The sequence below is a fragment of the Gymnoscopelus microlampas genome (genome assembly GCF_963454915.1).
Source record: "Gymnoscopelus microlampas genome assembly, chromosome: 12".
Lineage (NCBI taxonomy): Eukaryota > Metazoa > Chordata > Actinopteri > Myctophiformes > Myctophidae > Gymnoscopelus > Gymnoscopelus microlampas.
The window spans coordinates 25160352-25187287 of record NC_139949.1 but is presented as its reverse complement, the minus strand read 5'-3'; the positions used below and the strand labels follow the sequence as shown (position 1 = coordinate 25187287).

The 26936-nt window shown below is 41.2% G+C and overlaps 1 protein-coding gene across 1 annotated transcript in view; it reads right to left on the bottom strand.

The window, feature by feature from the left end:
• Positions 1-26936, bottom strand: part of igsf9bb (immunoglobulin superfamily, member 9Bb) — a gene marked incomplete at both ends in the record, with an annotated part of 133310 nt that overhangs the window by 80295 nt on the left and 26079 nt on the right. Inside the window, 2 exons of the mRNA XM_084073498.1 lie at positions 4282-4428; positions 16262-16453. Of these exons, the coding sequence (XP_083929624.1) occupies positions 4282-4428; positions 16262-16453 (339 nt within the window). The remainder of the gene's footprint in view (positions 1-4281; positions 4429-16261; positions 16454-26936) is intronic.

The following is a 26936-nucleotide window of genomic DNA, read 5'->3' as shown; positions in this document are numbered from 1 at the left end:
GTCCAGTTACTTTTTCTTTTTTTGTCTGCCTACAGTATTACTTACTGCGAAACGTACATCTCATCGTCCCCCATGTTACACCGACATGGGTGACGAATCGATTTCCGTGGCGCTAGAGATCTTCTTTCAAATTCAAAGGGTAACAGGAATACAGCTATTTCACTTTTTCAAAAATAAGTACCAGGACTTGGTGCTATAATATGCTGGAAGATTCCGTTTATTGTTCGTTCAAGTGCTAAAAGCACTCCATCCTTACTTTACTTTCCTCAACAAGAAAGGTGCTCCAGTGGAGCTCAAATCTCCGGCAGGAGGCATGCCCCAATAATAACTTACACTGTCTGACACAGTAACGTCAAACTACGCCCCTCTTTCTCTCTCTCTGTTGGGCAAACTGTAAATAGCCAAACATAATGCTATGATGTAGTGTCAGTTGGATATATACGGTGAATACATTGTCAGATGATCAAGAAGGGAAACTTGGAAAACTGGACGCAACATTAATTGTAAACTATTCATTCACAGGGTATGTTGTCACTTTTGTAAATGCATGCTGGTGCTAATCAGATGTGGGCTTGTGTTTCTCCCTCTCTCTATCTTTACCCTCGATCCTCTCTGTCTCTCTCTTCTCTCTATGCATCTGTCTAGGCGCTCTGTGGAAGACAGACAGCGACTATTATAATGTTTTCCAATAACAACTAAAATAGTATACTATTATGGGCACAAAAGGGACACAGACAGACGGGTACAACGGGTACTCTCACAAAGCCCCTAGGACTCAGACATACAGTATTGGTTGGATCGGCGGTATGACGTGAAACTTTGCACGCACACTCCCTAGAGGCCAAGGAAAAACATCTGCCCTGCATTTTTTACATCAGCCTTTTTAGCGACACCAGGAAGACGATTTTTGCAGAACACATTTTTAGATATTAATTACTCCTACAGATTTGGTCCAAACATCACGCAAATCGGTACACATTATTTTCATATTTCATCCTGATTGGCCAAAATTGACTTCTACTACCTGGCCTGGCCAAAAAAAAAAGTGCACCTTCTCAGAGGAGCACATTTTTCTAGTTCAGTTATAATTTTGTGTTGAACCATCATTACATAATCAATAATCCCTTCATGGAAAGGTGAAGCGGGGGAGTAGGGTGATACATTATGACATCATTCTCACCACCCTAACCTCCTGTCCCTCCTTCTAACACACTCACACTTCATTGGGAAGAGGACAGAGGGCGACAAAAGTTCACAGGAACGAAGCAGGAGTGCCAGTTGTTGGATCAGAAGTATCATCAGTGTGGCAAGGCACTCACCCACCATCTATGCATCACTTGCCAACGACGCTAATGGCTAAGTACTACGACTAATCGCTGATAACTGCCAACGTATGAACATGATAAGGAGAGATGGACTGCAAATGGAGCCGTATAAATAAGTGCTGGTCAAGCTATATTCGACCTCAGTATGTGCCAAGGCCCCGAACCTGGAGAGCTCCTGCTGCAAGGCATGAGATCTCCTCGAAGTAATGCCAATGGTGTTGGAAACAATGGAGTGTCCATATACTGTAGTGTTTTTTGTTTTTTTTTTGTTTTACGTTTTTGGGCCTGTTATCATTCCCAATATGGAGAGAGCATATGCACGCATGTACAGTTACCGTATAGAAAAACGTTGTTGCAGCCAGTTTCTTTTATTAGAGTGCGCCATCATTTCTATGCGGCCGCTCCAATCGCTTCTAGTTGAAAATCTCTTAACCTTTCCGAAAGGCACTGATGTCGTCATCACATCACTACTTTTCAAAACCCTGCATGATTTCATCCAAAAAAAGGTTGCTATGCTATAATGTTATATGGGCACACACCACAGCACAACCATACAATAGCAATGACAATCAGCTGCAGGCGTTTGTCTGGTAGGCTAAAAAGCTAGCATATACTGTAGTTTGTATTTACGCTAATGTCTGGTGTGCCCAGCTGGCACAGCTACACGTCTGAGGATATCTTAGGTTGACAAATGACCATCAGAACAAATCAGTATCCGTTGATTTATGGCAGTGTGCATGTTATCTACAGCCTTCCAGCACTGCATTCTGCAATGTGAATCAGCGCTTTCTGTAGAATAAATGCCAGGTTTGAATGAAGGTTACTTTGGCCGCTGCCACGGAATCATCAGTTTCATTTAGCATCTTTTGTCAGTCATTTCCCTGCTTTACTGCTTTTAAACCTGTTTGTGACTGACCTCCATTTTTGACTGCATGACATATTCTTTTTTTCATGACTGAAGTGTCTATATACAAATATACAGCACAGTGGATAACAAATAGCATCTTCTCTTGTTTAATCACTTCTTTGTCTAAATTAAACAAAACATTTAGGTATTATTTGGTGTCAACTACTGTGTCCTGGACAGCAGCACCTGACGGGCAGGGAGAATTAACTTGGTATTCCTGTGCTATACCAGCTTGTGTTATCAGTGTTTTAATCCTGATAAAGAGGTGAGAGGTGTTAACCAGACAGCTGTGGGACAGCAGAGAGAGAGAGAGAGAGAGAGAGAGAAAGAGAGAAAGAGTGTGTGCGTGCGTGCGTGCGTGCGTGTTGACAGACAGAAACAGATTGTGAACAGCAAGAGTGAGTGACTGAGTGAGGGAGAAGTGGAGACTGAGAAAAGGACGGGGCCTGGGGCTTTAAACACTTGGCATGTCTCCAGACAGAAGAGAGGGGGAGAGAGAGAGACAGAGAGAGAGAGAGAGAGAGAGAGAGAGAGACAGAGAGAGAGACAGAGAGAGAGAGACACACACACAGACAGACAGACAGACAGACAGAGAGAGAAAGAGAGAGAGAGAGAGGGGGGGGGACGAGAGAGGAAGTCAAACGGCACAGATGAAACTGAGCTAATGTGCTGTGACCACAGGGGCGTGTGACACTGTCTGGTGTGTCTGTTACCATGGCAACCAGTGTCAATGTATGCATTTTTGTGTGTGTGTGTTTGTCTGATTAACTGACTGGGTGAATGCTTGAGCTAGTCCTGAGTGAGTGAGAGTATAATGCACTGGGCTCAGTGCATATATCTTGCTTCTGGGAGAGTTACAGGTCCTGTCATTGTTTGTGCCTGTGTGAAAGTAAGCGAGTGGTAATTTGCGTACGTGCGTGCTTGCGTGCGTGTGTGTGAGTGTGCACTGCTTTTGCAAAATACCGTTTTCTTTTTAGGATACATCACCATTACTCAGCAAACACTAAAATCCTCAGTGTTAATTTATCCATTTGTAACTCACATTGTGCAAATGTAAGCAAACTTACCCCTACGGGTACATTTGTACTCTTTTTGCATCGTACTCTTTTTGCACTATTTCTGTACCTTAGTGTCTAATATCATGTACTGTACATACTGTACCTTCTGCTATGTTCATGCACCTTATGTTTAATCTCATGTGCATACCGTACCAGCTGGATATCGTTGCTGTCGGGCAGAAACCTCTTACGTCCGTATTTTAACTTTTTTTGCAAATTGATGCCCTACTTGATCATACAGTACTACAGCGTCGCACAAAAGTATCAAGCAGATCCGCAAGCTCGAAACGTGGCACGAAGCGACGCGTTTAGAGCTTGTAGATCTTTTAAATTTGAATCCTGATAAGTAACAGTTTTGGACATCTGAGGTTTCCACCCGATGGAGACGATATGCTACTGTATGTGTATATGTAGATACTAGATATATTGTGTTTGATTTTTATTTTTATCCTTGCTCTCCCTGTCCCCCCCCTCACCTGTTCTTTTCTTTTCTCTTTCTGAAAATAACAAGAATGATGGGGCTTGCACAAAGACGAATCTCACCCACTTCTTTACACCTGTAAATCTGTGATGTGACAATAAAGTCGATTCTTATTCTGATTTGTACACTCTCAAAGTTAAATCAGCACTACAAAACGGCAGGACAATTCAACAAACCCCAGACCAGTTTGTCCAGTACGACAGCAACCGACATGCATGTGTAATTGTGCATGTACATTGTACACACAGTACTGTACATATACATGTACATACAGTAGCAGTGGTGGAAAGTCGTGAAATGGGACATTCTGCATAATGAGTACTTTTACTTTTGGTACTTTAAGTATATTTTGATGCCAATACTTTTGTACTTTTACTCAAGTCATTTTTTATTACCGTACTTTTACTTAAGTAAAAGTATTTCTTCATTGCAGTATTGATATTTTTACTAAGCAAAAAAGTTTGAGTACTTTTTCCACCACTGTGCAGTAGGGCCTATACATGGACTTACCATTGACGGTGAGGTGCACCCAGCTGCCATTGAAGAAGGTGTTGAACTGCTGTTCCAACATGAGCACCTTGCACTCGTACCAGCCCTGGTCGTCTGCACGCACCTTCTCTATCCGCAGGGACGACTTGCCGTGCAGACTGGCCCGACCTGGCCCAGGGAGGCATGGATGAAAAGATGGGGGGAAGAAAGAAAGAAGAAGGAAGGAAGGGAGGGAGGCAAGACGGACGGGTGGATTTAATCGATAAGACCAGTGCAAGGGACATGGGAAGGAAAGAGGGAGGGTGGGAATGAAGAAGACATAGGAGAGAGGACAAAAGAGAAAGTCATATTAACCATTTAAACCCGCTAGTCAAATGGTCCTGAGTTGCAACTGTACTTGATACACTCTTTTTCCACTTGAACCCCAGCATCCATGTTCTGGGGGGAACATTTAGCAAAAATAGCCGATCTACAAGCTTGTAGATTATTATCTGCAAAGAGATTTGGTGTAGAGTGAAAAAAGAGAGTACATTATTAATTCAGGATTCAGCCAGCTGTGAGTGTCTTTAGAGTGATATTACTGATAGACCTTCTAAGTTTAAACACTGAATTGGTCAATGGTTACACAACTTTAAATGTCACACAGTGCTTATGAGTAATTGGTTTGTGGTTCAAGCCAGGCCACACAGTACACAGTGCTATTTTAACTCTGAGAGTGTGCAAATGGAAGTGCAAATGTGAGTCCATTAGGTTACATTTGTACATTCTCGAGGGGCGGACAGATATCCGAGTGATTAGGGCCCATACCACATGGGCTCTAATGCCTGACAGTTCGATTCCCAGCACGCCCTTACTCTCTCTCTCTCTCTCACTGTATTTCTCTTTTTTCTCTTTCCACTGTACTGTACCTGTCAAATAAAGGCTGAGAAAAGCCCACCAAAATAACTTCATGTCTAAGTAAGTAAGTAGGTAGGTTGGAGAGGCTTATTGTCTGTATCAGCCAGTGCACAGGAGTCTATCCCCATTTCACAATGCGCTAGTCTAGACCTCTGGGAGATGGATTGCTGTGGTGGAGCGCAACACCTGCCATCAGCTCACCGGATCCAAGCCGTGCTACTCATACGCTGAGGTGGCGGTGCCCGGGTTCAAACCCATGACCTTGAGGTCAGGGGGCGACTGAGGCTGAGCTACCCGGACACAAATGTCTATTGTCGACAATGATGAAGTTATATTATGCTCATGCGTTCCAAGATGTAAAAAAAAAAGAGCATTCACATATTTTCAACCGTGTCTTTGTAAAGCTGGTCCTCACTAATGCTCCTTTTAAGATGGTACAATTTATTGTCTCAGAAGTGGGCTGTGGACAGTTCCGAAACTTGCCTACCGATGACATCATTGGTGGGGATTGAGAATGCTGGTTCTATCCCATATCACAGAACCATTTAGTTTAGGTATGCTGTGCACTATTCTACCACTGTGATAAACAATGTCCCAACTATGGTTGCACACAGTGTCTGTCAAATCTGTCAACCCACCAAAGCAGACATGACTTTGACTTGGTGATTCAAAGTAAAGATCAAACGCCCAACCGAGCAGTATTGATGATGCCATGCTTCAGGCAATCTGCCAACCGCATCATAACAGATGGTGTCTAGCAATATGGACTATAGGCTAAACAAAGGGCTTTGGGAGGTGAACACCGGCTCAAAACGTCAACATTATCAAAGCCTGACAATCCCCTGGTAATCCTAACCCTATCCTTTCCCCCATCCTTTCCACAACAAATTATATATTCCTGCCTAATTCCTGCTTTGTTAAGTCATAATGCATCACAAACACATCAGTTAACCTCATGAACCCTAGCATTCATTCTGCCGGGAACATCCCCAAAAGTATTTGTGTAGAGCGAAAATAGGAGGGGGCCTAGTAGTATAATCCAGACAAAACAAAATATATAGGGTTTAAGTGCTTAAATATTATCAGCAGCATTAGTGTGGCTGTCTCAGGGCGTAAAGACGGCGTGTGTGTGTGTGTGTGTGTGTGCACGCATGCGTGCTGGTCTGGCTATTAATATATATAGATAATATTTATCCTCATATTCATTTATAGCTCTGAGTGTGTACAAATGTAACCTGGTGACATTTGTACACTCTGTGAGTTACACATGGATGAATTACTGTGCAGGATGTGTAAATGTGGCTTGAGTCATTCACTGATGAATAAAACTTTTAGTTTTTATCCTTGAATGACTTGAATGACCCACATGCTCTCAATCTCAGTATTGAGTTTTCTGCTTTTTTGGGGGGAGATGGAGCCATTAAGAGTCCTTAAGGTTCTCCATTCATCATTTATGGTTGATAATGTCATTTCAAAAGTCTCCTTTCCTTTTCCTTATTGATAGGGATGTGTAGGCAGATGACTTATTGAATTTCACAACAGTGAAGGTTCTTATTATGCTTTCAGTGCAAGCATGGAAAAAAATATCATCTCTTATTGTGATCTGACTGGCAATATGGCTTGTATTTAAATATAGACAACCGAGTTGCTGTTGTCAATGTTAAGTTGGCACACTGAAAGCAAATGGAGTATGTATTAGTCCCCAGGGGGAGAGGAAATTACTTTTCTGCATTCACCCAGCAGATTGGTAATCAGATGGCTCTGAAAAGTGCATAGGAAGATCTGTTAGTTAGGGGTTAAGTTAAGTCAAGTGTCTTGCTCAGGGACACTTCGACACGGGTAGAGCTGAGGGTCGAACCAGCGACTTTCTGATTCCCAGACGGCCTGTCTACCCGCTCAGCTATGGCTGCCCCAAAGCAGCACCTGACTGGCAACTCAACCACTTGAACCCAGGATCCATATTCTGGGGCGAACATTAGCCAAAAATGGCTGATCTACAGGCTATATGTGATCCAAACCATCCTTTACAATCCCTTACAACCCAAAGGGCTACTGTATATATAATACAATATATACAACAATTTGTATATAATAATATAATTTGTGTTTAGCCTTGAGGAAACTTGAACACATCTTTTAATACAGTAGATATATTTGACAATCTCTGAAGTGGTCTTTTAATCAAGGAGATATTTCTACTTGTGCTGACTTTGTTCTTCTACCACTGATTGGGATGAACCTGTGCATCTCAATAAACCTCCATTATCTTCAAGGTATAACCCATCACTTAATAATTAAGGCCTTGTAGTGATCTCATGCAGTGTATGGAACTGTCACATAACACCACCCCAAACCGCAGCCAATGAAGACAGAGTCGAAGCAAGTTGACCATTTACTGTTGCACTTCTTCAATGACATGATGGTGAAAACTGTAAAAATAATAAACAATGCAAACGTTCAGTGTCTGAGTTCTTAATTGACAGCATTGAAAACTACAATCGGTAGTGAGTAGACACACTTCAGAGCAATCAGCGAAATGACATACACCTGTACACTACACGCTGCAAACAGCAACACACATTCAATAATTTACTTTCCTAAATTCCAAATAAACATCACAAAGAATCACAAAGTGGTCACAGTAAGTTAACATAACTGAAAATCAGCAACACAACTTACGACATTGCCTAAAATGGTTCCAAGTGGGTGTGATAGATATTACAGGCTCACAGCTTAGAAATGCCTGTGTACACTGCTGCATCAGATGGTGCTAACAGTCAGGAAATGACTCTCAGTAAAAAAGTGATTTCAAAATAAAATGCACTGGTACACACCTTCACAATAAAGTACTCACAAGCCTTTCTAATGTAAATAGAAATACAAACATGTTGCATAGAATTGCTACAAGTAAAAAATAAACAGAAAATTTTTACATTTGCCTTTTTGTGTGCTATCATGGGTGGTGGAAGTGTCAAGAGATGGCAATGGTTAATAAGTGTCAAACTACTTTTGAATTAGTTATGGGCAAGACCTCACTTCAGCATTGGAACACATGCTTGAGTTAGAAAGACTTAATTTAGGGGGTTATAGCAGTTTTGTGTTTTTTTACATGAATATAGGCCTACCAGCTTGTAGATCGGTAATTTTCGGTGCGCGACAGAAGCGTGCAACTAAGTATAAATCGTGCATGACTTCCCTAAACCTAATTTCTAAATGCCCAATCCTAACACTAAACCCCAACATGAATCTTTTTTCGAATTGTAAACCAACTAGAGGTCCGGGCGCCCAAAAACATGTTTTACTACATGTTATTAACCACTTAAATCCTCTATACTTCAACACTTAGTTGACAAGGGTTGGCTCTGGACTTCCCCTCTACTCCAAATCTCTTTGCTGAAAATAGGCAATCTACAAGCACACATTACAAGAAGTTGTAAGTTTGTAGATCTTTTGGCAAATGTTCTCCCTCTCTACCTTCTCCAAGTCGACCATCCCACCCAGGCACCCATGACCCAAAATTGCAAAACAAAATGACAGACATCAGAGGATTAATATACAGTAAAGTGTTACCGTGTCAATTTTCAGAGTGACTTGTTGCATTACAGATCATGGCCAGTTAGAAGAATCAGGTCACTGTAATAGAATGATAATGGTGTGGTTGGAACAATAGCAACACAAATATCATTATTAATATCTATTTACTTAACCTCTTGAACCCTAAGGTCCCTATTCTGGGGCGAACATTCTCTCTACACAAAGATATTTAGCGTAGAGAAATAAAAGGAGGGGACCAAGTATGACCCCTAGGGGACTCCTGTCAATGATGTATACAGGGTTCAAGTGGTTAAAATACCAAAAGAAATGTGCAAGTCCACTTTTGCAAGATTGGACATTGCTTAATTGACAGTGTCACATGCACATTTGTACAAACGCTTGAAACCCACCAGGCGTGCAAGCAGCGCACGGATGCTGATTTGCATCCGCTCCATGTTAATGAATGCAAACATTCTCACTGGACGCTCCCCTCGCACACGTGAAGAATTTATTTCCGCCCTGGGAGGAAAAAAAGTGTGTCCAATCCACGCACATTCTCATTGAAATGACCAGACGTCCTGCTGTGGCCAGAACAGTCACGCACAAACCTGCTCGCACAATAAAGCGTGCGTGCGAACACGTTTTTGTGGGTTCAAAGCGTAAGGCCATAATAGAGCAGTTAACAGGATTATGACAGCTCCCATCTAGTTCTATTGAGACAATTTGCCCCTGTTCTCTTCTCTTCAACATCCAACTGCCAATAGTGCTTGACTTGTCCAGCTTGACCTTAACTGTGATATTAGAGGAAGTCTCCCCTCAGGTCCAACATATTGGACTCCCTGTCAAGTTGCTTTTGCTATTGAAAGTTGATATTTTTACATTATTAAAAAAGATGTTGCTAGTGACATTGGTTCCCATAATAGAGAGCTCAGATTCCAGTGTTTACAACAGGGCGCACAACAAAAACAGCAGATGACAAGTTCACAAAGTGTCGCAGAGCTTGTAGATCAGCTATTTTGGTGTATGACACTGGTGCGCAATGAAATAAGTAAATCAGGCTTATGATTAAGTTCAGATGTCTCTATTATTTACTTTTTCTTTTTTTTTTTACATAATGATGATTTCCCCCTTTGGGGGAAAAGAGTGACTTGTGCTCATAGACTAACATTTAAAAGGACTGGTTTTATATCAACCTACACTTCACCACAGTTTGAGCAAATGTTTGTGTTAAAATTGAAGATGCACATGTGTTGCTGTGTCTTCGGTTGCACCAGTACAGCCCACAGTATAACAATTGGCTTAAATATAGCCATGAAACCTAGAGCTGTGTCTCATCAAAACTGGTGACCTAGCATTCGCACGACCTCTCTGTTGATCAGTCGATTGTGTCTAGTAGCCTATGCTAAAAAATGGCAATCGGTGACCTGACTGTCAATGTAACAAACAACCTAATGTTTCAACGGTGACTTCCATTGCAAATTTGCACGGTGTTGTGGTTAAAGGTTCATAATGCTCAAACTGGGAAATATCTCACTTTCAGCTACATTCAGCTACACAAAAAGTGTAATAGTTGTATAAACTATTCAGAATTCATCCCCTTTTAACGTTGATAAGGGCTGACCAATCATTGCTGAGCTGCCCAGGAACGGGGTTAATGGAATTGCAGTCGTATCTGCCTCAGAGCAAGTTACAACTCAATGAAGTAGAAGGTATGGAGATAGCAGTGTTTTTTGGTGGCAAGAGGTTTATTGTTTATTTCAGATCCCCCCATTAGTCACTGCCTCAGCAGTGACTATTCTTCCTGGGGTCAAACAAGGTGTGTGTGTAAATTACATACTGCACAGCTATAGATGTGTTTAATATACTCAAGAATTATCAAAAAAAGCAGTATAGATATAACCTTTAGGGGTCATTTTGCATTGTGAGTGTGACCTATAGTGTAAATGTATTTATTTATCTTTGTGTCTATACCATTTTTCAACTTTGACTAGAAAAAGCTAGATATAGATCAGAAAACAAAATGTTCTACAATTCCTCGAAACTTTGACAGAAGAAGGGCAAAGCAGATTTATTAGCTTTCGGGAACGTCTGCAAGTGGTTTTAAAATGTCACCCTTCTTTTGGAGCAGCAGCTGAAGACAGGAGAAGCTTGACAGTGGATGCTGTGCCTGCTCTCGACAGTATGTTTCTTTATTCTGTCTCCCTCGGTTTCCAGACATTCATCTTCAATCGCTCTGACAACCATGGTCCTACTCAGCCTCTTTTTGTTTTTCTTATTTACTCGCTTCTTATTCACATTCACATGCTACTCTCTTCCATGCCAGGCACACAGTTAAGTGTGCCTGGCATGTCCAACTACAGTCAAGTATCTACTGTTCGGGCTTGACAAATCAAGCCCAGACATCAACCAAATCTAAAGTGTACACAATGTACGCCTTTATGGCAGGGGTTCCCATACTTTTTCAGCTCGAGACCTCAAAAATCTATTTGGTATCTCCCCGGGACCCCAAACTTACAGAAATATATTATGAATTAATCACATGAGCCCTGCTTTAAAATGTTCAGATTGTAGATCTGCTAATTTTTTTTAAAATATATAAAATAATAAATAAATAATAAATAAAAAACATTCCACAACATTCATGTCCAACTGTCAATGCAAGAATCAAAGGAAGAGTAACTCTACTGTTAGGGCTTGACAAATCAAGCCCAGGCATCAACCAAGTCTAAAGTGGACACAATGTAAGCCTTTATGGAGATGGAATGAGAAACTGCCGGCCCTGGCAACTTTGACCATGACCCCATAACTCATTCCAGGATGCCGTTATCAGTATCAATTTGCTGCTGTATGTAGGCCTACAGCTTGATAAATTCTGGTGATACAGACTGAAACAAAGCGCCTTGTCTAGGATTAGGGTGGTACAGCAGGGAATAAATGGCTGATGATTACAGAGAGAGAACTGTCAAAATGTTAATTGTATGAGGGTCTAAGTGGAGGACAGTTCTGAATGACAAAAAGACACATTCTTTAAAATCTATTCTGCTCTGACGTAAAAGATGCTGTAAAAGTGCTTAAATATTTGAGCTTGTTTTCATTTGTTTGCATTATAATCCACATACAAATCAGTGATGTAATATCTTTAACACTTAAAAGCCCTATTAGTGAACAACATCTACAAGAGATCTCTGCCTATAATGACATGATATTAAAAATAAATAGTGGGAAGTGAATGTGAGGTCACGATTCCATTTTGTGAGTGAGCCATTGCAGAGCGTGCATCAAGAAAGGCTAACCATGATCCTAGTAGTTTCTCTCCGGTCCATCAAGGCAGGGTTTCCAAAGATAATTGCACTCATGCAATCTTCCCTTTAGGAAGATTTCTTTCCCCCAGCCCAGAATTGTAGATTTATAGCTTGGCCCGTGAATGGAATAAATTAATGACTTTTACTTCCTTGTGTCATCAACGCTATCCACTTCCAGAGGTCTTTACTTTTTCAAATAGAGTTAATTTAATATGTGTGAGGCTACGGATATTATTCCATTTGAAAGCTCCATCCCTGAGATTCCAACTGGAGTGGAGATTCATGATGCCAGTGTGGGATTCAAGGTCCAGTATAGAGCAGGGGCTCCTATACTTTTTCAGCTCGAGATTGTGTCTCCACGGGACCCAAACATACAAAAACACATTATGAATAAATCATTTAAGCCCTATTTCTAAAATAGTGACAACAGCCAATCTACAACAACACGTCGTCTTTTTATTTCTGAAAATCTTTTAAAAAAATGTAAAAAAATGTTGTTGGATTTAAAAACAAACATACAAGCAAACCGGGAAAAAAATGGGTCCGTGACCCAAAAGTAGGTCACAAGTCTCACAACCCATTATGTTTGGAAAACACTGGTATAGGAGTTGACTTACTACTACTGAACCTTTTCGACCGTTAAGATGCATCTTGCTACTATGTCACCTTGTCAGAATGGTACTGAAGCCAAATCTTCACATTTCAATGTGAGGGTGGTGCAGGGCGATTAACATTAACATTTTTTCTCCTAAGTTTGAAGTGGGAGAGTCAGTGGGCCCTGTCCTATGAGATCGCTCTCTTGTGTTCTCAATATGGGTGGTACCATTTTAGCATGTAGATGGATATTCTACACATTACCCCTACCATACAGTTGTATGTTGTAGCCACGCCTGGCCGTTTTGTTGCTTCGTCACCGTTTTGGCTTTTGAGCTTGATCTATAGCCTATGCCCATGTAGTCTCTTTCAGACAATGCATGAGACAAGGCAAGGCTTGGCACATAATGCGTCCTATATTTTGGGGCAGGCAGTTTGGTGTGAGGCATGCTATGGGGTGAATTAACCCATTCAATCCGGGAACGCATCTCTGTCATTTTAGATTTCTTTGGCTATTCAAAAATAGCAGATATACAAGCTCATAGTGTGGCACAGAGTGCCGCGCTATGAGCTTGTAGATCTGAAAAAAAAAAAAAATCTTGAAAATGTGTGCAAATCTTTGAATATATATATATTTTAAGCGAACATTTGTAACTAAAAAAAAAGATATAATAAAAAATAGCAGATCTACAAGCTCATATCGTTGCACTCGGTGCCGCGCTATGTGCTTGTATATCTGCTATTTTTTTTTTGCCAAATAAATCTAAAATGACAGAGATGCGTTCCCGGATTGAATGGGTTAACAATTATTTCCAGAGGTGAAGTGGGGTGTTTTGCTCCACTTGCGTGTGTTTGGTATTTGGTGGACTCGTCGGCAGGGAAGGACAGGGCAGTATAGGGTGGGTGTCTTTTGCAAATCAGCAGCGCACTGCAATTGTGGGGTCAAAGAGGACCAGGATTACCGCCGTCCACTGCCCACCTGCTTGGACGAGGTTTACCAGCATATAGAGATCACTATTTTGAACACGGGTCTATTTTCAGAACACTTTCGTTGATAGAGATGCAACCAGATAGACGTCTCCAAGACCACACAAACCTGCTTTATAAATGTATATGTTATGCTTGTCTGTTTTACTTTGGTATGAATCCCTCAAGCTGGGAAGAATATTTGAGTTAGTTTGAATTTTTATGGATTCTAACCCACATGTGACAATGGTTAAATGGTTGTGTCCAACAAAAACTGTTGTGTGCCATGACACACGGAGAATATTGAAGGCATATCCATATGTGTCTGTCCTTCATAACTAGAAAACTGATAGGTGATCTAGATATATTATTACACATACTTTCAGGTTCTGTTTGGCTCATCGCTGAACATCATTGAACTATTTCTTAAGTTGCTTAAGTAGTGTTTGAATGAAACAGAGAATAGATATGTACAGTACAAGGACAGAGAGACCAGTAGATTGTCTGCAAGTCTTTGCCTTTCATAGTCAAGTGTACTCAAAGTGTACTCAGCCACATTTAATTCATCATGTACAGGTCACACAGACAGGTATGCAGGGACACAACTTAATGACTGGACCTCCTAGACATCAGCGGACATCTGCTCAGGGTCCACTTTAGAGGTATGCGTCATATCACGTCATTATTGTCCAGCCACATACAGTAGTCTATTTTGACGAATATGAACTGGGCTTTACGCTGAGAAATGCTTCTCATAGTATCAGTGCCAGACGTATTAACTGCGTTTGTCATTTCCTCCAAAGATAGTTTTACATCATCTATTCTAGACTGCTGTAGATTTGTTGTTTGATGACTCTTAACCTCTCACACAACGTCATGAATTTTCTTCCATCACACAATGACAATTACTAGTACACACTTGTGCTGGGCACAGGACATTGCTCTTAAAGGCAGGGGCGTGTCCGTGCAACGCACGCGCGCAGCGAGCGTGCATGCACGGCCGGTCCGCGAAAATTCTGTGGTTATTTTCCAGGTTTGTTACCTTTTTAGGGGGGTTTTGTTACTTAAATGCGGTTAATTTGTTTAATTTGGTGCCAAAACTGTATGTAACTCCATGAAGTGAAGATGTCTGTGTTTTTTTATTTTTATTTTTTTGTGATGAGTTTGTGATGGGTGCTCTTCATTTCCCCTGGGTGCTTTAGCCCCGAGGCACCCGCAGTATCGGCGCCCTTGCTTAAAGGTAATGAAAATAAATCATTTGATTGGTTGTGACTGAATCCACCTGCAGTATATTCAGTCTAATCCAACCCATCTCGCCGCAGGGACTCTGCCCCTCTCTAGTTTAGGAAAATACCAAAAGTCCATTGCCACTCCCCACGCCAGTTCTCTAGTTTCTCCAAAATAGCGTCCCAGATGTCTGCATTGACTTCCATTGTCCCAGTCAAACCACTTTCTAAGCATTGCTTTTCGAACTGGACTCTAAAGGCTATTACTAGCTATGTAATCTAAAGTGGGTTGAAGTGCCTGGCAGCCTTTATATCCATTCAAGCACGTGTATGACCATTAAGGACAATATGTCTGCTTTTCTGACTTCTGCTCCTCTTTCCCTAGTTCTGCAATATTGTACAGTACAACTCATTACTTTATTAATTCAAAATCAATTAACTGATGTGAAAACAAAAAGCTTCAAACTAATCGATTAATAGTAGTCCAATCAATCAGTCGCAGACAGCTGCTGAAATAACTAACATATATTGTAATTGCAAAAATGTATTATTACAGAATATAAGCACACGAATATGGCACACTAACAAGCGTCATACAAAAACAATGTGATAGAGAAGGTGTAAGAATCACATATGGTGAAAATGGGGGGAAACAAGTTATTCTGCCTACTGCAAATAAACAAGGCTAAAACAAACATTCTAAGGGGGGGGGGGGGGGCTATATCATGACAACTTCCTGTGCAAATATCATTGAGACAGCATACACAACATTTACCATTATTGTTGTTTTTGAGCAATTCAATTGCAAATTATCATTACTTGGCTGAGGTTAAAAGACCCAAAACTAACTAACACTTGTGCATGCATGTGCTCCCTCCGTATCTCTCCCTCTTTTCATCTCTCTCTCTCTCTCTCTCTCTCTCACACGCACGCACGCACGCACGCACGCACGCACGCACGCACGCACGCACGCACGCACGCACGCAACACACACACACACACACACACACACACACACACACACACACACACACACACACACACACACACAATGTGTTTGCAAGGACAGAACGTTACATTTTCCCAGGGCACAATCTTACCATGCTGCTTCATTTGGATTTGCGTCCTGTCTTCAATTACTTCTCAAAGCGTGTGTCAAAACATCAATGCTTTGATATCATACAGTAGGTTACTAATACTACTAGCCTAAATGATATCAAAGCAAAGTTACAACTACAAAAATGATTCACAGAAAAGTAAATTCTACCAAGATTTACCAGGATTTCTACATAAAAAATAAATAAAACTATGATACTTTTATATGTGAGGTCCAGTTGTTTCACTTCTTGAATTGATCGTCTATGGGCTCATATAGTACGTATTTCTGTTGTGGCTGTTAATATTTGAAATGACTTAATGTGTAGAGAGCTATTCATGGTGATTGTGATTGGTCTCATATATAAAAAGGAGGCAGCATCTCACCGGCATATTCCGGGTCCACATGAGGAGGGTAGAAGCGGAAGTTGATGAAGAAGGGGATGGGCATTCCATACTTGAACCACTCCACCACATAGGGCTGGCCATTCAGGGGGTGGGACACGTCGCATCCCAGGATGATGTTTTCTCCAGCGCGTGCCGTCACAAACTGGGGCTCCTCTCGCACTCCGTGGGCACCTATGGTAAGGGTTTGGAAGTAAGTTCAGAGTCGGAAGTATACAGTCGATGCACTAGCCTGGCTCCAGTCCAGACCATAGACCCCGCCCACTCCACTGAGTGGACTGCTTACAGTAAAATATAGTACTTTTACTTCACTACAATTATTTGAAAACTTTAGTTACTAGTTGTGGGGACATTACAAAATCGGCTGCGTGGTGTTGGTTGTCTTTAGGATGTACATGACACGTGAATGACGGACATATTACCGTGAGTGGGGTGTGATAGAGACATGACTAAAGTGAAAGCAACGGCGTGGGTCGTACAAAAAGGTAAGCAAGAGCGGGGGTTGAAGCATTAATTATGTTCCGTGGAGGCAAATGTGTAGTGAGCAATGAGACGTACCCTACGCCACCCGTAAATTCAGCGCGCACGTTGTGGCTGGTGTTGTGGTGAGATGTCATATGTAGTTGTTGTGTTTAGTCCAAATCAAAGCTGTGGGTATGGCGTCAGCGGCGAGAGGTCCAAATGCATAGAGTGGGTGTGGCGTCAGCGGCGGAAGTAGCTTTCTCCTTTATATAGGTAGATACATTAACCACTTTAGCCCTATTTTATACCTAGGCTATTTGAAAATAGCCGATGCACAAGCTCAAAACGTGAGCTTGTAGATCTGCTATTTTCAAACATTTTAGTACTTTTACTTTTGGTACTTTAAGTACATTTTGATATCCATACTTTTGTACTTTTACTCAAGTACATTTTGAATTCCGGACTTTTTCTTGTAACAGAGTACTTCTACATTGCAGTATTGATACTTTTACTTAAGTAAAACATATGAGTACTTTTCCCACCACTGCTAGATGCACTGCATTTGATCAACATTTAAATTGTATAAATATTAACAGCAACCGTCGACAGTTCACAGAATGGCTGCTTACCAACAACGTGAGGCTCGTTGGCAGCACCTGCTTTACCCTGTTCTCAGCCAACTCCCTGCCCACACTGTCAGGAAATCCCAGTAGGAGTACTGTTTCGTACCCCGGAGCGGTTCCTCATTGACAGTAACTATCGAGGAATTTCCCTGTTGAACAAATGGTAGTCTCACTGGGATTTCTTGCGGGGGATTTGGCTCTAGATTGGTCAGCTGCCGTATCAGCTGATAATTGTTATCAGCCCGAGGGCTGATTCGGCTTATCACCCTCTCAATCCTTTTATCACTTTCCTCACCCAGTGGCAATTAAAGGCCTGGTATGTGATGAAAATGGATTTCTACTCTCACAATTATACAGTAACTCGTAAATATTAAAGTGCAATCCAGAACTTTATTAGTGAATAAAACATTATTTTGACCAATCAGTATGAGTATGTTATAATATAACTAGTACATCTGCAGTGAGTGGTTGGAGATGGTCTCCCTACTCTTCCATTGAGAAATGCATTGCGACACATGTATTAGTAGCTTGTAGATCTGCTATTTTTAACTAATGTTCCCCCCAGAATGTGGATGCTGTGGTTCATGTGGTTAAGAGCCTTGTTGATAGTTACTTTGTGAAGAGAGAGGGAGCATTTCTCATTTCTCTTGCGCAACTCAATTCAAACCAGTGATTGTTCATTTTAAAAGCTGTTTTCCCCTCATCTTTAAGCCGGCACCAGTTTTCCTGAAGTGTACTGTATGCCACCATATGGTACTTACTTAAAACATGGTTCAGCCTAAAACAACAATAATAGAATGAAGTACATTTACTGTATCGTCATTCACAGGGTAGAAAAGTCTGTCAAACACAAACACACACTGGAGACAAAGCCGATGTGTTTGAACAGTAACAGTAACAATGATACATCATTAGACTCACTTCACCTGAGACAATGTAATGAATGGCTAGACAAAAGCTGAAGCTGATTTATAAATGTTTTATGAAACCTCTGTGTGTATGTGTACAAACACTTGAAACCTGTTTTCCAAATTAATTAATTATCTTAGTTTAATGGTGAAGCAATGTGCCAATGGTATACAGTAGCTGCTGGAATGACACATCGATCCTAGGCTAATTACAGTGTAGCTTGCCTTTATGTTCGGAAGACCAGTGTGGTAGCATTTTACCAGTCGATACAGCTAATCAGATGTATTCACTGCTCACCTCGCTGTGGCCTGCAGGGAACTAGGGGTTCACTGGGTTTTTCTGAGGGGCTACTGCATGCCTCACCTCTCATTAGCCAAAAGCAACAGGGGTACATTGTACAAAGTGAAGTGCAGCAGGACCCAGTGTGACCTGGTCTACACAGTAAAATCTGCTGTCTTAATTTAATTTAAGTCTGAGAGTGGGAAAGAATAGACACAGAAACCTAGAGTAGAGTATAGAACAGATGACATACTTTGGGACCCACCAAAATCCCTTTTAAAAGCACTGCACCCAAACAAACAAATGACTACATGCAACTGATTTGATATAACAATATACTGGTGATTATAAAGAACAGCTTAAAGGACGACTTCACCACTTTTCAACATATCTTCATATAATAGGTCCTCACTAATGCTCATGATAAAATGGTACAATTTTTTTCTAATCAGTCTGTGTCTCAGAGGAGGGCTGTAGACAGTTCAGAAACCCGTCTACCAGTGACATCATCGATGGGGAATCCAAGCTAATAGAAACTGCAGGCTTTGTATTCCTGGAAAGTTGCAATGCAATAATAGATCCCATTGTTCTCGCCTTAATAAAAATCTGAATAAAAAAATTGTAATCTTTTTTGGGGGAAAAATCCTGCCTAACGATGATGTCACTGGTAGACAGGTTTCTGGACTGTCCACAGCCCTCCTATGAGACACAGACCAAGTAGGAAAAAATTGTATAATTTTATCATGAGTATTAGTGAGGACCTATTATATGAAGATATGTTGAAAAGTGGTGAAGTCGTCCTTTAACATTCTTTGGTCAGTGAAATTCTTAGCAGACACTGTAGGCAAGGCAAAGCCAGTAGCCAAGGGTCCTGGAACCATCTATGATTTAAACTACTTTAACTGTAGCTCTGGACAACAGGAGCCCCATTTATGCCTATATACAGTATGGGCATATTGGGTTTGTTTATGGTTATGTCTGAGTCAGAGTGACGTAGCCGTGATCCTGCCTATATTATGGTCGTATGGGGTTTGTTTATGATTATGTCTGAGTCATAGTGACATGCCTATATATGGGAGTATTTTTAATGTAAGATTATGCATTCTACAAAAAAGAGCCATCAGAATAGGTAGGATATTTGGATCACACAAATACGCTGTTTTTACAATCACATGCCATGAAGCTCATGGACCTTGACGAATACAAGACTGCACTAATTATATTTAGAGCGAGAAATAAGTCATTGCCAGGTAACATACAAAAACATTTCTGTGATAGAGAGGCGTTACAATTTATGTACACATATGCAGTACAGTATGCACATTTCAGTGAATTTGTGGAATGGACTTAAAACAAAGTCAAAAAATGATTGTTTTGAACATTGGCACCTACTATTAATTGTTTCAATGAGCAAGGCCAATCTGAGGTTGTAACTGAATAGAGAGAAAATCTCTGCCAGGAGACATGTCTTAATGAGAGAGAAAGAGAGAGAGAGAGAGAGAGAGAGAGAGAGAGAGAGATACATATACATACATATAGATAGATACTGTAGATAGATAGATAGATAGATAGATAGATAGATAGATAGATAGATAGATAGATAGATAGATAGATAGATAGATAGATAGGCTTGTGCCGGTGAATTGCATGTCTGTAATTGGCTAGTACCCCAGTGTAGATTCCATAAGCCAAATGGACAGGTGCCCGATTGGCTAGCTTTGGTCCACAGCCTGGAGGGACGATTGCTCTGTGATCATTCATTTATCAAAAGTGACTTAGTTGTCATTGATCGATTTGAAGAATATTTGGTAATTGAGGCCCTTGGCCTGTTGGCAGTGTGCACAATAAATATGCCCGGTAAACCAATAGAACAGACAGACAGACAGACAGACAGACAGACAGACAGATAGACAGACAGACAGACAGACAGACAGACAGACAGTGATCTAGTGTCTGTTGCATACAGAATGGAAACGTCATAATGAGAATCTGGCCTTTGAAAGGGTAAAAATCCCACAATGCCTAACTTCAAAAACTGGTAAGACTATACATCGCTGTCATCCCTGGTTTGGACATCACATTTAATGCAAAAAGCATTATGATCTGCCAAATAGTTCCCAATTAGGCCTAGCCCACAGTAAGTAGACATTCACTATACTTTGATTCCAAGGGCTCAACTGATCTATGTGCAGATTAGTTGCACCACTTTTGGCTTTGAGTCAGCTGAGAGATAAAACAGGAGGATGAAAGCAAGGCATTCTTTGGCTCTTAAGAAATGAAGCCATGCATTGTTTCCCCTATAGTGTACCAATTATGGATCCTGCAGGCTATAAGAAGCAATGCTATATGTGCACAATAGTGTAAATATCATGAACATAGTGTAGCCTATGTTAGTAGCCTATGATTATGTTCACTACTGCAAAAAATAAAGTGCTTTCTTTGATTGCGCAATGAGCTATATTCCTTTTCTTTCACAGAAGAGAATTGCGAGCAGTAGTACTGCGAATAGGAAAACAGACTCATATAGAAATCCAAATGTTTAGCTTAGCAAAGAATTACAAGCTGCCTAACTTATAATATAACAAATTACATTGTCATTATGTTTCTATTCAAAAGCAGCTGCTAAGCGTTACACAAACCTAAATTATTCAACTTGCATGAGCTTTCAATTGTATATTGAGACCGAGACGAGCTTCAACAGTCATTTTGGTTTTACAGTTGCTGATAATGAAAAAGCCAAACAGACTATGGTTATATTAGAATAAGATGTAATCATCAATGTGACATTGAATCGAAACAGCCACAAATACGAGGGATGTTTCTTTGCAGCGGAGTATATCTCTAACACTGTTAAGTGGTGCAGAACAGACTCGGGATCAGTTTAGTAGGGCTACACAACATGGTGTATCGTTTCAGCATCGGTAAAGGTAAATCGATCCAATCAGTCACATTTTTCATATATAATCTGGAAGAAAAACAGAATAGTCCATCACAATAATAACAATGATTTAACCGCTGATGGTTAAACCTGGTCTTCCTATTTTTGGCAACAAAAAAATATATATATTTAGCCGATCTACAAGCTCACAACACATCACAACGCGTTTTGAGACTGTAGATCAGCTATTTTCACAACTCATCATACAAGGAAGTATATACCGTAGGTCTATCTACACTGTAGATGGTTAATGACATCTTAGAAATTGGTCTCGCACACACATTCTGCGTTCCCAGAGGTGTTATGTTGAGAGAATTGAACAACTGCCTTTCACGCTCTAATCATTGCTAGAGTGAAAGGTTCTTGATTCTTTCCAAATCGATGTACACATTAGATACTACTAGACCATACCCGGTCGGCGCAGCGCATCCGTGGGGGGATATGCGCACATGATTTGGCAACCCAGGAGGCAGTTCGTCCCATAGCTGGGCAGCCCCGTAACCATGGCGACAGTGTTTGACACAAAAACGCTAATAAGAAGCTGAGATTTGATGAAATTGAAAAACGGGCTTCACAGTTGCGTTCAGATGGTAATGGTCAATGGCTGTGTGCAAAATCAGAGCAATTGGTCCAGCCATTGAGGAGAACCCGGTATCTTCACTCACGTACTCACCACCACTACAGAGGTTACTAGAATTATAGTAGGATAGTAGAATGCAGATCAGCATACTGTAGCCAAGAAAATATGTACAATCCTGCACTATGTACAGTACATGCAACATACATATAACAACACAAATATCACAATGTCAATCCCCCCCCCCAATATCTTTCAGCCCTACATCTTGCAGTAATCGTGTACAGCACTCTTACAGTACAATATGACATACACATATTTGGATTCATCCATACAGAGCAAATGCGCTTCTTACATCCATAAGAGGTGTCATACCAGAAAAGGCATGTGGATTGGTGATGTGACATACAGTACTACGTGTGTGCTCTCATGCTTGCCGGCAGCACCAGATAATAACGGGGGCCGAGCAGGAGTTATTTTCCCAGGAGTGAAGCCCCCCCCCACCACCACACACACACATTACCTCAGCACTGTGTTGATTGGCTGCTGGTGACATCACCGCAGAACGCACAATAACAGGCCTCTTGGAAGGTATGACTTCACTGTTTATACTGATGAGGAGCAGAGAGACAGAGAGGAGGGAGAGGTGAGCTGCTCCCCCTCTCCCCCTTAAGGATCCAGCTCATTTACAATGAAAGACCCCGGGGAAAAGCACCATCACAAGGTATCATCTCTGAGGTGTACATACTACAGTTACAGTACTTACAGTACGTTGACTGGTAAGATATGGAGCATGATTGATACAGTAAAGTATGTGCATTTTTGCATCGTACACAATTAAATTGTCTGTGTAAATGTTGCTAACATTTAATATAAATAAAGAATTTAATTGAGCCGTAAGGGGCACGTTTTACATCTGCAGTAAAAGTAAAAGGTTAGGGTTTAGGAAAGTTTTAGGAAACTTTGCAGATTTTGAACTTAAATCACATTGTTCTGATGAGAGATCATGTACTGTATAAATTCACAAAACCTCTGCGTCTGTCTGAGTATGTTTGTGTGTCTGTCCCAGGCATAACTCGAGCACTGTCCGACTGTTTAACTTCAAACTTGGCATGTGTGATGGCGGGTGTGCAGTGTACAATGGAATGGTGTGTGCAATGGAACTGGTCGGTCTGTCTCCCATTTATGCCCATGTATGTCATCAACATGATGACGTCAGCTGTTTTTGACGGTATTGGTATACCTGTACTGTATCTCCATATTTGGTCGATCAGTCGTATGGTAGTGGATACCGCACTGGGTTGTGAATTGCTGTGCTATACAAATAAACTGGCCTTACCTTCCCTAAAAGTCACTCCAGGCACCTTAACATAGCAGCAGATCATCATATTGAACCTAAACGTTCAGTTTGATGAAGTTTCCCTCTTCACTTATAGGTCCTATAGCATATTTCAACACCAAAATACCCCCCACCATACACACTCTTAAAGCTCACCAAGAAAAGACCTGCTAAGAGCTTCTCTTCCCCTGCTTGAGATCAAAGGAAAATACAGAATATATTAGATCAATAAAAGCGAAATGTGGAGAATCATAATAATTATATTCATTATGCCCTACGGTACAATTATCCCTTGCAGCCAGGAGGTGTGAATCCATTTGGAAAGGGCAGTGATTGAAAATTAATTGTGAATTTTATTTATATTTTTTTGTGTTTGAGGCTATTAAGGTTAATGGGTAGGGAAATGGAAATCTAAAAAGTTCAAAATAACTTTGTCTGTTTTCTTGAGCTACAGTCATTGCATTGCTCATCTGTGCGTGTCAGCTTCAAGAGAAGAACATCAACGACATCCCTAAATACTACACAGTAAAATCTTTACACTCTCACATCCCTCTCACATCGCACATCATGGTGGCTTGAGGAACTAATGATGCACAGAAGGGGTAGCAAGATTTGACCTAGATCTGCTCACATATCCTCAAAAGAACATCCCTCATCATTTGGAATTCAAAGGTGAGAAGCCTTCCTCGGTGCATGCAGAAATTCATCCCTCCTGCATTGACCATATTTTACAGGGTGGCTATGCATTTTGCTCTTACGTCATACTCAGGGGGTGGGAAACCTCACCCCAACGAGTTGCATACACAGTTGTGTTTGATTGATTGATTGATTGATTGATTGATTGATTGATGTTTTTATAGACAAATGCGATTACAAAAGGATAATTAACTCGCGTATCCTTTGTGGCCCTTTGAGGCATAAATCTCTCTCTCTCTCTCTCTCTCTCTCTCTCTCTCTATATATATATATATATAGTATATATATATATATATATATATATATATATATATATATATATATATATATATATATATATATATATATATATATATATATATATATATACAGAGAGAGAGCAAGAGAGAGAGAGAGAGAGAGAGAGAGAGAGAGAGAGAGAGAGAGAGAGAGAGCAAGAGAGAGAGAGAGAGAGAGAGAGAGAATAATTATTTTATCAGACAGATGAGGAAGGAAGATGCATGCAAGCCCTGTGCTTATCCCACCAAAGCCACTGGTCAGTGTGGCAAAGTCCATGTTCTCACAGACATGTAACAGGGCAGCCTCCAATGCTGTTGTCAATACAGCAGTGGCACTGTATGTGCTGTGCATGTCCATTAATCCTGCCTTTATGACCTATTTTATTAGTGTACTGGTGGCGCCTGAACTTGTTTCTTAGTAAAAAAATATATATCATTGGTTTTAGCCTTCTGCCACTCTTTAGTTCCATTGTGCAAAATAATGCTTTTTTACTCAGATGTTCAAATATGTAAACTACAGCTATGACTGCTGAGTGTGTGTCTTACTATACAAGTAGCAGTGCATCAACAGTGATCCCAACTTGTTCAGCTCGAGACCCAAAAGAGAAATGTGTTGTCTCCTGGGACCCAAACGTACTAAAATACTGTACATTATGAATTATACACAGAAAATTGACAATTTACAAGCTCACCGTTTCTTTCTGCAAATGTTTAAAAAAATGTATTCATTATTATGTACTTTTTTCCCTGAAAATCTTTGACATGATGAAGTTCATTACAGCATGTGTGGCCTTTTTGGCAATCGAACAACAAAGAAAGAACATCTGGTTCAGTCCAGAAAAGACTACACAAGCTAAGTTACAGAGGAAGGAAACTTGAAGAGTTTGGTTGATCCTTGTATGGAAGTGACAGCTCATTCTTAAAAAAATGCCAAACATTGGATTTTCCTAAAATTCCAGTGATCTAGACCCAAACTTCCAAATCTTAAGCTCTACACACTAATGCTGATTATAATATGGTATTTTTGTCTGAAGTGTCCACAGCCCTCTTATGAGACACAGACCGAGTAGAAAGAAATGGTACCATTTTATTATGAGCATTGGTGAGGACCAATTATATGAAGATAGGTTGAAAATGGGTGAAGTCGTCCTTTAAGTTACTGCACATACTGTAGCCTACATGTGAGGAACACATGTTGGGGCTGCATTTCACATCACTGTTTTAGGTAACTTGCAAGATTATTTAGGTCAGTTTATAATACCCCAGATATTTGACAATGTAAAACCTTGCTTTCACCTCAAGTATTTTTAAATTCAATAGAGTACAAAAGGGCAATCTTTTAGTAAGAAATTGTGCTAGCATAGAAGCATTTTCATCAGGAATGCAGAAACAAGAAAGGAGTGCTCAGTGGAGCACAAAACTCCGCCAGGAGGCACACCCCTTTCTCCTCCATTTGACGTTGTAAGAAAAGGCACAGGGCAATGGGGAAAGGCTATGATAAAGGATGCTGGTCGTTAATGCCTTGTGTCCAAATGACAATGGCCCCCATATGTGTCCATATACATTTTAAGTTAGAGCAGGCAGCCAAAGCGCTGCAGTAAGTCTATGAAAGAAATACAAACAGACAACTTCAAGAAATTTTAAAGTGTGGTTGCCCCGATGAAAGTTGAGGTTTGCGAGCTGTTGTGAGCCGTCGAAGACTGTCGAGACCTAAGCAGTCTGCGGGGGGAAATAGCGTTTCTAGCACATACTGTACCTTTGTGGCACCCACTATGGTCAGTAGTGAAATCGCTTTTGGCTCTTTGCTGTTTAGAGGCCCCGTGATATGTAATTCAATTTCTGGGTCGATAGGACTATGCATTCACTATTGTTGCCGTTTATTGTGAAACTAGAGTTTCGGGGGGCTACGCCCCCCTCAACCCCAGCCGCGCACGGGGCCCAGCCGTGTGTATATTGGGGGACCCAAATCGCTGGAGTGAAACTGTGGAAAAAAATTTTTGAAAAAGGGAAAAATTTGAAGAAATAATATGTGTTATGTTTCAGGGGGTCCACAGGGGGTCCGCGGACCCCCTGATGGTCCACTGACCCCCTGTGGAGTGTTGGGATGCGCGGGGACACCCCTGGAACATTGCGGACCATTTCGGTGTTTTTTTTTTTTTCATGAAGGTGGTTGCTTGTTTCTGGCGCAGGCTGTGCAAACCTGGCAACCCAGCGCATGCTGCCGCACGTTTAAGTGGCGTAGCGTCATGAGGGTCAGTGGGGCCGTGGCTCGGTCAGTGAAGACCCTGTAGTGCGGATGATATGTGGCATAGAGGGGCAGATTGTAAATCCACAGAGGAAACATCCGTGGGCTACCATTGGTTCAGCGATGTGTGCGGTCGCCCTGCGGCCCCTCCTCCTCCACCAATGTGCAGTATTGAGAGCCCTGACGTCACAACAATTGGAGCGATGGGCACTGCACTGTGGTTGGTTAGGGTACACCTAGGGCCCAGGTAGAACCCAGTTAAAGCCTGCATGGGCAAACCCAGTTAGGACCCGCCTTGGTCCCACATAAAC